The sequence below is a fragment of the Scatophagus argus genome, chromosome 22 (genome assembly GCF_020382885.2).
Source record: "Scatophagus argus isolate fScaArg1 chromosome 22, fScaArg1.pri, whole genome shotgun sequence".
Lineage (NCBI taxonomy): Eukaryota > Metazoa > Chordata > Actinopteri > Scatophagidae > Scatophagus > Scatophagus argus.
Window position 1 is genome coordinate 8,318,674 of NC_058514.1, and position 12,321 is coordinate 8,330,994.

At 40.4% G+C, this 12,321-nt stretch overlaps 1 protein-coding gene across 3 annotated transcripts in view; it reads right to left on the reverse strand.

Annotated features, from left to right (window-relative positions):
• Window positions 1-1,490: 1,490 nt before the first annotated feature.
• The window catches only part of ptpn12 (protein tyrosine phosphatase non-receptor type 12), a 41,508-nt gene continuing 30,677 nt past the window's right edge, over window positions 1,491-12,321 (reverse strand). Inside the window, exons 14-18 of one of the 3 annotated variants that reach the window (XM_046378751.1) lie at window positions 11,342-12,308; window positions 7,859-7,930; window positions 6,536-6,589; window positions 5,716-5,799; window positions 1,491-5,376 (exon numbers count right to left, since the gene is read on the reverse strand). In XM_046378751.1, coding sequence (XP_046234707.1) covers window positions 5,315-5,376; window positions 5,716-5,799; window positions 6,536-6,589; window positions 7,859-7,930; window positions 11,342-12,308 — 1,239 coding nt within the window. In that variant the 3' untranslated portion in view covers window positions 1,491-5,314. Of the gene's footprint in view, window positions 5,377-5,711; window positions 5,800-6,535; window positions 6,590-7,858; window positions 7,931-11,341; window positions 12,309-12,321 lie in introns of all 3 variants that reach the window. The other 2 variants (XM_046378752.1, XM_046378753.1) reach the window with 2 other exon arrangements.

Genomic DNA, 12,321 nt, shown 5'->3' on the forward strand with positions numbered 1-12,321 from the left:
CTGCTGCTACTGCTCACATACACTGAACACTGATTGGCTATATTTATAAGCCATTACATAACATGTTAAACTGCTCCATGGGAAAACTGAGGTGACCCAGTTAGATAGAAACCTGGCTTAATTTATACAACAGAGAGAGTGTGTGTGAAACAGACTGTGTATTCATATTTTGCTACAGTGAGTGTAAGTGTACTACACAGAGGAAACGCTGCATTGATTATCGGGTGAGTGAGTGGGGAAAAAGCAAGGAGTAAAATAAAAGAGAGGCAATGTTGAGAGGCCTGTGTAACAGGGCCTACCTTAGGACATGAAAATATGTATTTTTAATGACTGTAACTGACATTCATTCATTTATATGATTATTATCAAGCAGTTTTTGTGTAACAGTTTGTCTTTTTCTTGATTAAATGAAGATTAGACAGGATTTTGCAAAGTCATTTCCCTGCATGACATCCATTTTTGTGAAGTTCTCATATTAGACTCCACAGAACAGGTGATATATAATTTGTTCTCGAGATGCATTTGGGAATGGACAGCTGTTTGACCATTTCGACTCAGAATCACGCAACGTTTTGACTCCTGATCTAAGTTTATCAGGGGATGGGTCTCAAATACCGAACATATTGAAAGGTTTTGTTATTATGGTGGCTTTGATTATATCATGACACAATTCCCACTGTGTGCAGTGAAACAAATTCTATTGTTTTTTTTCCAACACAACAAAGTGCCTTTCTGGCGTTCTTACATATTTCCTACGAAGCCTGCTCCTGTAAACCTGAACATGTTAACAGGTGTTTCTATCAGTGGCTATGACCAAACAGGACTGACATGACACCCAAGATGAGGCCGCCTTAACAACGTCTGCTGTTGTTTTGTAATGTACTGTATAATTAATCTGAAATGTGCATTGGCTGCATGTGAGCAGAAGCAAGTTATCACAGTATGTCTTCCCACCTGCTGTGCTTCTCTATGTGTGTAAAGTGAATACAAATGCGAAACCCTCAAGTGTACCCTCTGTGTAAAACTGTGATCGGCCGAGTTAAAACCACCTGCCGTGATTAATTAATCGCCATATTACTATGCATGTGTGCATACAGTTGTTTGAGCAGATCTCCTGCTGTGACCCCACCACCCCCTGTATACACACACACACACACACACATTCAGGATGATTGATATTATCAGATCATATTGTATGTGCACAGCTTTTAGCCAGTAGGAGACACAATTAAAATTATTTCATTTCTTAAGACAAGACAGAGTGACTAATTAACCACTTAGCAAGCTCTGTATTGTAAATTAACCCTATCTGTATGTACACACTCACACACACAAACACAACTTGCGCATATACTTTTTTGTTACATCATTTAAACCAGTAAAAACAAAGAGGCGAATCTTTACTTAATGTTCATCTTTACTGATTGATTTCTGCAACATACAAACATTTTGGGTTGTGTGTGTGTGTGCATGTGTATGTGTTTATGTGCGTGTGGGGAGGGGCATGGGGAGGAGTGAACGAGAGTCCCACAGGAGGCAATGAGCAAGCAGCAGCGAATCTCATCGCTCACGCTCACGCCGCTAATGATGATTGGAGGAGAGAGGGGGGAAAGGGGCGGGCTCTCACTTAAAGGCACAGGTGGGCTCTTTTTCTGAGTTCGAGGCTTGTGTGCGCGGGTTTAAATAGGTATACAGGTATGTGTTGGGGAAAAAATGGAAAGAAACGTTAAAAAAAAAAAAAAAAACAGATGAAAAAGTTTAAAAGGCTGTTTCTCAAGATGCCTGTTAAATCACTTTACAGGCCAATTTTGTCGCTTTGAACCACCAGCAAGTTAGTGCTTTGCCAGAGTGAACTGATCTGCTGGCATGCAGACGCATTGAAAGTGACAGCCTTTTTGAAATGAAAAAAAGGTGAGGTGGGAGGGAGGGGGGGGGTAAATGAGAGGAAAAACTGCAGGGAACATATGAGGGAAGGGAAAGAAGAGAAAAATAACGAGATGCTCCTTTGCCCACAGCACGAGATCCATCTCTGCTGCATGTGTTGCAGAAAAAGAGCAAGCTGAAAGACAGAAAAAGATCAAAAAGTGTAGAGAAAGTGGGTGAAAGATAAAAAGATGGAGAGAGGGGAGAGAAGTTGGGGTTGGTTGGGAGCAGTGGACTTGTGATGCAACGAACAACCGTGTATACAAAAATAACTTTTAAAATACCATTTACAAAAAACGACCATTATTATTATTATCAGCATCATCATCATCATTAATATTATTATTACAATCTTATTTGAAGCCCACTGTAGCTATCTGAAGGGGGGGGGCAATGCCTTTCCTCTGCCGACCAATTCAACAAACAAACAAACAAACAAAAAAAAAAATCAATCTTTTTAAGCATATAAGTCAAACATAAAAATAAAAACAAACTCTGAGATATTTGCCAGGAGCAAAAACCAAAAGGGCAGCAGAATAATTTACAGTTTGAAGGGAAACGTTGTAGAGGGAACGAATAATCATCATCACCATCATGCACTGACTTTCTTACATCTTCTGTTAATAAGAATATTCAAGAGATAACAAAAAAATCTGAAATATTATATACCTAAACCACCCTGTACAGTTCTTTAACCTTATAAAACAATGCATATACTGTGTAGTTATGGTAGCTAATGAAGGAGAAGTTAGCAGAGAACAACAAAAATCAGAAGAAAACAGTAGTCCTGGGTCCTGCTGCTGTCGTCTTATTGGATCTTTTGTCTCGCATACAAAGCGGGTTTGGTCTGATTTTTAAACTTTTAAAATTAGATGCCATGCAAGTCCTGTTTGTAGAGAAGTGGGTCGTTTTGGGAAACAAGGCTTTATAATAATCTGCACTCAAAGAATCTATTATGCTCAAAACATTTTCATTCTATTGCATAAGTTCAGTGTAAAGCATCACAAGTTTTTCTATAATGTTGAGTAAATGTGAATAAATTAAGTAACTTTGATCAAATTAAGTTAATGCGAACTTATAAAGCTTATGTGTTTATTCAAACATATAAAGGGGAGTTTTTACACAGTCATAATGTATTTATTCAAGTGTTTATTATTCAAGTATGTAAAAGTAATGCAATTCAATTTAGATATCGTGTCTCCTGTAATAAATCACACTCAAGTTAAGTAACTTAGACACACTGACCCAACTGTGACCCTCTACCCTGAACTAGATTTTACATGTAATTAAAAAAAAAAAAAATCCAATAAGAGTTTCAGGTGTATAACTGCTGCTATGAAACACCGAGGTTTATTGTGAGTAAACTGACTTGCATGGTCGTTTATCTCCGGCCCTCAGAAGGAAGAGGATGAAAACAGGAACGCAAAGGAACAACAACAGGAAAATAAAAGAAAAACTGAGTCCAAGGTAAAGACCAAGAGAAGCCAAATGCACCCAGAGAGAGAAATGAACTGAAGAGAGAAATTAAGTAGGACTGTCATCTCAGAGAGGCAGACTAAGGCAGACTCATGGTCCCAGCAGTGAGAGCCAGAGCCACAGAGATGATGAGTTTGGCCATTACTGTTGTGGTATGAGGTCATTAAACGTGAACGTAAATAGCAGAATCTTAACTGCAGTCATTTCCAATCTGTATTCGTGCGATCATCAACAGACCTTCTGCTTAATTCGATCTACCACTAAAATCCCATTACAAATTCTTACATCGTTTCACCATATTATATCCCTTTTTACTCAACTCCTGAGTTTCACTTTCAATACCTCTGCATGCAACTTTGCTTTCTAAGCCCAAAGTTGTCAACATGATTATTAATGTCCACTGCCACCGACTGAACAGACATTTGAAGGAACAGTATTTGTATTTGGGGAAATAAGCAAGTTTGCTTTCTTGCTGATGAGAAGACTGAAAGCATTAAGACCAGCAGGCTCAGGTGTGTTCAAAGGCAGTAAAGTCCCCTTACACACACCTCTACAGCTACTTATCACTTTACTTCTCATTTGTTTAACAGAGCCAAAACCAAAGTGTAACACACAGCAATTTAATGTCATTGCTCCCCACCAAGAAACAGTCCAGAATTTAATCCATCATAAAACATCCATCCATCATTTTTACCGTTTGGTTTTTGTGCAGATTAAACAAATGAGATACAACTTGACAATTAATGAGCTGCCAAGGTGCCTTTAGGTAAATTCTGCTTGAACAGAGCCAGGTTAGCGGTTTCCAGTCTCTAAATTAAGCTAAGCTAACCATATTTACCATAACAGACACAACACTGGCATGAAACGTCTTATCTAACTCCCGGCATTTTTTCCCAAAATGAACAACATCCTGCTGTCCGTTATCCACAGGGCGAGACTCTCACTGACCATCGCAGTGACCAAACTATCAGTCTATGACTCTGGTGAACAGGGAGGTCAGCAGAGAAACGAAAGTATCGGCGCTGACATTACTGCAGCTAACGGGTTGGTAACAGTCAACTCGAGTGCTTCTGTTTCTGTGCTGATCCTTTGTAATGTAGCACCAACACACAGAAAGAGGGAGAGAGAAACAGGAAGAGAGAGAGAGAGAGAGAGAGAGAAAGAGAGAGCACCCTGGCAACCTGTACATACCCAACAGAAAAGGTTGCATCATGGGTAACAGATTATCTAGCTTTGAAGATTGTTGTTCATTCAGTAGGAGGAAGCAGATGCCTTCTGGGACTCCAGTTAAACCTCAGGAATCAGTTTCCCACAGTAGCTTTTCTGATTAAAGATAATTCCTGATTTATGATGAAAAACTTTCTTTTTTTCCTCATTTGGTATGAAAGAAAATGTTCTCCCTGTTAAACACTTTTTATTTAAAACACACACACACCTACATCCCTCTTCAATTAGCCTCCGAATGGACAAGTGATGTGTTTACAGCTGAGAGAGAAAAACTGAATCTACTCTCAAGTCAAAAGAAAACAAGGGGGGGGGGCAGGAATTATCTCTTAAGCATTAACAGGAAAATAAACAGACTGATCCCAGGTCAGCGTTTAGAGAAGTCAAGACCTCTAACATTGGCAAGCTGAACAGGAAAACCTGGGCTTTGTTCTAAAATGGACAAGCCACTTGACCAGTAAGTGTTCCTCTGCTTTGTTCCTCTGCAGTGAACTGAGGAGGAGGAGGAGGAGGGGGAGAAGGGGGGAGGAGGAGGAGCTCAGTCTGGAGAAGGTGTTTGTACAGAGTTACACAGAAGGTGTTTCTATGTAAAACTGTCATCTATCAACTTGGTTTTTGGGCCGGCCAGGTGAGATGGGTAGAGTCCATTTCCCGACAACACTGTTGGTAGAAGGGCAGACGGATCATTCCGTCACGTCCACTCCAGGGGGGGTTCCCGAGGGCCTTTGGGCTGAATGCAGCGGTTACCGAACCCTGACAGAAGAGAAAGGAGGGGGAGAAGCTCTTAGCTGGGTTTGTTTTGCTTTAAAATGAATAAAACACATCTAGAAATGTCTTCCCCCTGCAGGAAAACGTGCCTTCAATTACTGCGTGGTCTCATAAGCATCAAAGACTTTCTGCACATGTAGCCCAAAGCTTGGTTTCCAATCAGCAAAAGCAATACCACACATCACAAAAAATGATGACATTAATAGAAACCACGTTTGTCAGCAAAAACCTGGCTTATGGCAACGCACAGTAACAGAAAAAAGAAAGAACAGGTAAGTCGACTGACAAAACATGTACGAGAGGGAGGACAACAGACTTACCCACCCAGGTCTGCCTTGCTGTCTGTTGCTGTGGTGCTGGCAGATGCGGGGTCAGCTGAAGATGTCCTCTTAACACACTCTGACACATCTATACACACACAATTTCAATGATGTAAGATATATTTAAAAGGCACTAGTTTCACTGAGGGAGGTCGTATATTTGTCAAAATTTTAATTATCACCAAGTTATTATTATCATTATTATTATTATTTCGGTTTTATTATTGCACCTGCACATTCATGACCAGCTGTCAGCAGGAACTTAAATGAAACCACAGATTTTTCGTTCTTTAGAAATGCTCCAGTTGGGTTTTTATAGCTACTAAAAAAAAAAAAAAAAAACCCCAAATCATTACAAAATTCAAGTTAAAAGTTAAATTCAAGTTATTCCCTTTTGATTATTATGCCTCTGTTACACACATACACACTTGCAGACCAAAGCTACTGAAGCAATAAATTGGCAGTAACCATAATCACTCAACTCGGATAAGCATACGCACTCATTTTTTGTTTCACCTCTCTATAGACAAGTTATTATCTTTCCCCTCCTTTTCTCCGTCTTTCTCTATCTCTTTCTCTTTCTTTCTCATCATTACACACTCTCACAGCTCTTACAGCCGCCCTTTTGACAAATGCTGTCAGTCTTATCGTGTGCAGGCTAATTTGAAGAAACACTGAAGGTCCGTTTCCTGCTCTGCTCTGCTCTGCTGACTATGACTAAGACCGCGAGGAAGCATAAACACAGACACATGAGAAAACAAATAAGGAGACTCCTCTGCACGCTGATGAACGGAAACAGGTGGTTATGATGAGCATGTTCATACCTTTATGTGAGCTGCTCCATTCAGCTGAGGCTGAAGTCTTCATCTCCAGGGGATCTGACAGAGACAGAGAGAGAAAACGACAGAAAGAGTGAGTTAAAGGAAGAAAAGACAGCTGAAGAAAAACCAAAGAGAAACTTACTGACAGTAAACACAAACACATGCATACACACTCTTACACTTTATGTTCCTTTCAAACTCACTTTGCTTCACAACATCTCTCCAGTCAGTCGCCTCCTTTACACCATCCTGTCCTTCCAAAATTCAGCCTCACAATGAGGGGAGGGGGTGCGCGCTAAGGCCTTACACTTTAGCTGTAGACTGAGCCAATGTACGCAACCGTTGCAAATGCTATTGCTGTTTCCCAGTTCCACACTACACACTTGCTATATATAGTGTGTACTATATATTCATGTTTATAGTATACGGTTTGTTCAGTTAGTCTACAAGAAATCAGTCTTATACCACCAGGAAATGATGTAGCCTGGATGTCAAACTGCGACTTGCCACTGACAAGACAGGAAAATAATTTATTGGATTTTACTCATTAGATTCTGAGGTGTATTTCCTGCAGTGGGCAGCTTAATTTCCTGTGTGCGTTGCATTGTGGGAGAATTATGTCCATCAACAGGACACACTAAAACTGCATGCATACTGGATGGTTTTGTGTACACTTTATTTTTTTTCAATTTTACATGGGCAGCATGGTTTGGGACTCAGTTGTGACTGTCTGTAGCCTCTTTCAAACACGGTCTTTACAAAACCAGTGCAGGTCCCAAATACTGTCAATGGTGCCCCCTAGTGTTGAAAAAAAAAGGTCCTTTTTACAGTAAAACCATGTTTTAACTCCTTTTCATCTCATGTGCTGTAATTTGGTTGCCTATTTTAACTCTCTGCTCCCCTTTAATATCAGAGCACTGCACAGGAAAAAAGAAACCCTCAGAAAGCAGCAGGGCGGTGAGTTGTTTAAGAGATCATCCTGTGAAAGAAGGGTCTGACACCTGCAAAATGTGTGGCCATCTGTCTGTTTGAAAGGAGGATGACACTGTCGGAGGCCCTACCTGTTCATCCACTGTAAGGTACAAGATCTAATGGCAATAAGAAAAAAAAAATCACATTCCTCCTTTTTCAGCTATCAGAGGCTGTAGCACACAACCGCTACTACATCTCAATCACACTGCTACTTATGAGTAATCCCCATTACCCACTGCTCATATTCACTGATCCATCCACCTTCCTGACCAGCCTTAAATGTATCCAGGAGGTGACCCAGCAAATCCACAGCAACTGGAACACACCTGTGAATCTTGACCAATGCAAACGCACCTGTGGCCAGTATGAAGGACTCAGGTGTTCTCGCAGGGAGGGGGGGAGGGGAGTCATCGCTGTCCCAGCAGTCTGGGTTAAGAGGTCAGAGGTCAAATGAGAAGCAACGTTAATAACTGGCCCGAGAGGAGAGACAAGACAGTCATGTGGAAGTCAAATGCGATGCAGACAAAAGCTCCGAGTACTGAAACTATTTCTTTGATTACTTCTTCTTCTAAAGATAGCAGTACACTAGGTACAAAACGTGGTACAAAACTGCTTTAATACAAAAAGACCTCTGATGTGACTGAATCTGCTTAGTCGCCTTACAAGACAAATTTAAAATAAGACAGATAAATGGACAGATTTTTTTGTGTCATAACTTATATATTATTATTATTATTATATTATATATGTACTGTTATTTCAAATAACATTACATTGTATGTTCACATTACATTGTGTTGAATGTGTCATGAAAAAGAATATGCTTATTTTTCTTCTGTCCTGATGCTTTAAAATATACTTAGCATTTATTTTTTGCATTGTTGTTCTTATTGTTGTTGATATTTGTATTCTCTGGCAAATTGCGCATGCACAAAACTGAATTATCCTTTTTTAAAAATTTTTAATTTAAATTTTTTAAACAAATGTATACCATTCAACCTAAAATGTACAAACTGGTTATGATACCGGTGCAGCACATCAGTCGCTGTTCTGCCATTTCAGTAAAAACCGAATTTTACAAGTTTGATGAAGGTACAATTTACCGCATTTTGTAATAAAATGACATCATAATTGACTTGGCTTTATCTAACCATCACTGTCTAATTTAATGGTTTTAAATGAACCCTAACAACTCATATTGCTAGAAATCCAAACATTTTCAAGCCCATTGGCAACTTCTTTTTTATAAATCCATTTTAATTCCATGTCTAAAGTAGTCCTAATCATCGGAATTACTCATTTGAAGCTGAGTGTTGTACAAACTGCATTTAAGACTGCCTTAGGAAAGTCAACAAATCATCCTAGATTAGTATAAAATTAGTCTTAATGAGGGTTGGAGTTGTGCACTACTTAATCTTTGTATTGCACCATTTGCAGGAAAACATTAGGTAATTGTAAAGCAGGCTGATGGCACTGTAAGTGAAAAGGGCAAGAGCCAATGAGGACAACATGATATTGCTGTTCCCAGTCTGCTGTTAACAATGCAATTACAAAGTTCAGCTTCAAAGACAAAGATTACAGAATAAAAAGATGGTTAAGGCTGTTCTTCACTTACAGTCAGTGCTGCTTCTATCAACAGAGAAAATGTGGAGTTCTACTACTGATAATAACCATTTAATACTGATTAAAACATTACACGAATTACAGTGATAGCATAGCTTCTGAGTGACATTTTCATTGTACTTTTCATTTTTATTTGATTTTCAGATAGTAGAGGAAAACCTTTATTAAACACAAAATGTAATCTTGTTACTGGTGGTTTCCCACTTTTTAACTGTTTATATTTCTTATGATTAGTTTAATTACCACTGACTGGTAAAGCATTTCGAAATTTGCAGCATAAATTAAGTTTGACTGATTCATTGAAAAAATAACCAGCAAAACAAGCAACCACCAGCTTCCTATTATCCAACCATGAAGCAGCAATTGGCTCAGTGCAACTCGTCAACAAGCAGTCGTTAGAGTCTTGCAACCAATCAAACAGCAGGCTTCAGCGTTTCATAACCAATTACAAAGCACTACAGCAGCCCAAATAAATGATGTGCCAGAAAGCCAAGCAGACCAAAACGCAAAACAGCCCACTTCAGGACCGTGAGGCAAATATTTCTGCATTTACTTTTAAATATTGGGAATATTTTGTGGGTGCATGATGTATGATGTCTGATGTTTAAATTTGAGTTATTTAACAGAAACATGCTAAGAAGAGTTTCTCAACAGTCTCGTGGCTGTTTTAGTATAAATGAGGAACTATGTCAACATCATGTCAGAGGAATAAGTGACTTTGTAGTGTATATATATCATTTCCTTTCCTGTGCCGCATTCTTTACATTAAGTTTAACTCGGGAGCAGCATCTGCAGACGAGACTGAAGTCAGGTAATGTAAGTCTGCTGTTGCTAACAGCTAAAAATCATTAGAATTTCATTGCAGTAATTTCTTGTCATTGACCAAATGTTGTTATGCAACTTATAAGAGCTAAACAGATAAACTGGCCAAGCTGACACAACCTTACTGGAAATACAGAAGTATAAGATTGTCAAAACTGTTTTATCTTGCGTGTTAACGTTGACAATTTTAGATTGTGATCCATCGAGAAGGCATCCACAATTTACTTAGTCAGGCAAGTTTTTCAGTCTACTTCTATTTCCAAATTTTACATAACATCACTGACTACTCTGATCTATCTATACAATCTATTTATTAAAACATGCAATAGCTTTTACTTGGAGAAATTTGATGGTTCACATCATGCACCCTCAGATTTAAATCCAAATATTTAAGAAATGCAGTCCTATTTTATCAAGCTTTGAACCCAAGATCAAGATCAAAATGATTCCAAGCCAAAGTCCGGTTCAAACCATTCAACATTCCATGTCAGCTCCAAACTCAGCAGGAATCAAATTTCAGAATCTCATGATTTTGAAATCGACAAAGAGTGATCTCGTCATCAGAAGTTTAAAACCACATCTCAAAGCTGCAGTGGTGACAGTGTGCCCATACCAGGCATACCAACCCGAAATGCACAGAGTTGGCAAATGTGTACTTCTTAGTATCATGCAGTGCTGATCATTCACCATCCAACATGCATGCACACGCACACACACACACACACACACACACACACACACACACACACACACGCACGCACTGAAAACTGAAACAAAAACAGGAATTCATTCAAATTAACTCCTTTAGACAAGCACACAAAAGCTTAAAAAGAAAGAGTTGTTTTAACAGATGTTTGCCAGTTAACATTTTCAGCAGTCCCTGCAAACCAACCAATTAGTCATACAGCCATGCTTCAGATGAGACTCCGTTTCTTCTATTTCCTTTCTTCCATGCCCCCTGTTTTTCTCTTCCTGCCACTGTCTTTACCCAGCAGTAAGAACAGTATTACACAGTGTGTGTGCAGTGACAGACACAACGTGTCATTAGCATGTGGTCTGTCTGAGACCTGTCTCCTTACTGAGCCAGAAAATGGCTCTACCGTGTGGTTTCCCTGAGCGTATGCGTGTGTGGATAATATAGACATGTCGCCACAGCAACTCTCAGGGTTCTCACAGAAGTTTCAGTGAGAAGACTCCTCAGGAATGAGCTGAAATCATTTTTAGTGTTTAGCTGAGTTAGTTAAGTGAAAATTAAACCTGATTTATTCAGCTAATCCAGATGTCTACTTATCTGACTTCCTTTATAGTTGTTAATTGCTTCTGTCAGGAAAGCAGCGAGTCAGTTAAATTAATTAGATTCACTCATTAAACAAAATCAGCTGATTGACATACTTGCTGTGGTTGAAGAGGGTGATGGAGAGCTTCGCCCTGCAATCGACATGGGCAACACCTTCCTGACCGGCTGCTGGTCTCCATGGTGAGGGGATGCGGTTACCATGGCCGTGACGGTGGACACATTAGGACGATAACCCTCCTTGCTTCCGGACACCTCTCCATTCCCCTCTTCGTCCGAGGTGTCGGAGTGTAGGGGGTTGGTGAAACTCAGAGCAGTCCTAACAGGAGTGGACGAGGAGGAGGAAGAGGAGGAGGAGATGTGGGAGGAGGAAGAGGACGACGGGGCAACACGGTCTGAAGAGGAGGAAGAGGAGGAGGTTTTGGAGCACTGTTTTTCTGGGCTGTTGCAGGCCTGAGCCCATGCTGCATGGCCAGCCTTCGCGTCTGCTCTCTCCCCTCCAGGTGTCTCCCCCTTCTCACTCTTCACAGGGAGGTGGTTCGGTCTGGCTAGGACTCCCCCGTCTGAGTGACTCTCCCCACACCCACCTCCTCCACCTCCTCCTCCCTCCGTGCCTGAGTCCTCTGACAGCGAGGAGCTAGATGTCAGCAGGGACTGGCCAGCACGGGCTTTAAAGGCGTGGCTTCGTTGCAGTATTCCTGTACTATTGGCTGAACTGCTGCTGATTCCACCTGCTACTCCCATGGAGGAGGTGGTGTCAAAACTACGAGGTCCTTCCTGTAACGGCACCTTTTTAATCTCAATGCTCAGCTTCCTCTCAATCCGAGGAGCACCAGAACATTCAACAACTGGAGAAAGGGGCGACGAGGGAGTCTGGGTTTGGCCCGATTCTGATTTTATCGACGTCGAGGATGATTTGTTGTTATAGTTGTCATTGAGATCTAGATTTGAGACCTGAGTCTGCTGTTTTTGACTGAGTAGATCTTGGTCTTTCTGCTCTGAGGGACTCGTCTGCTTGTTTGGACTGGGTTCTGACTGGTTCTGCTGCTTATCCACTTCCTTATTCTGAAAAGAAAAG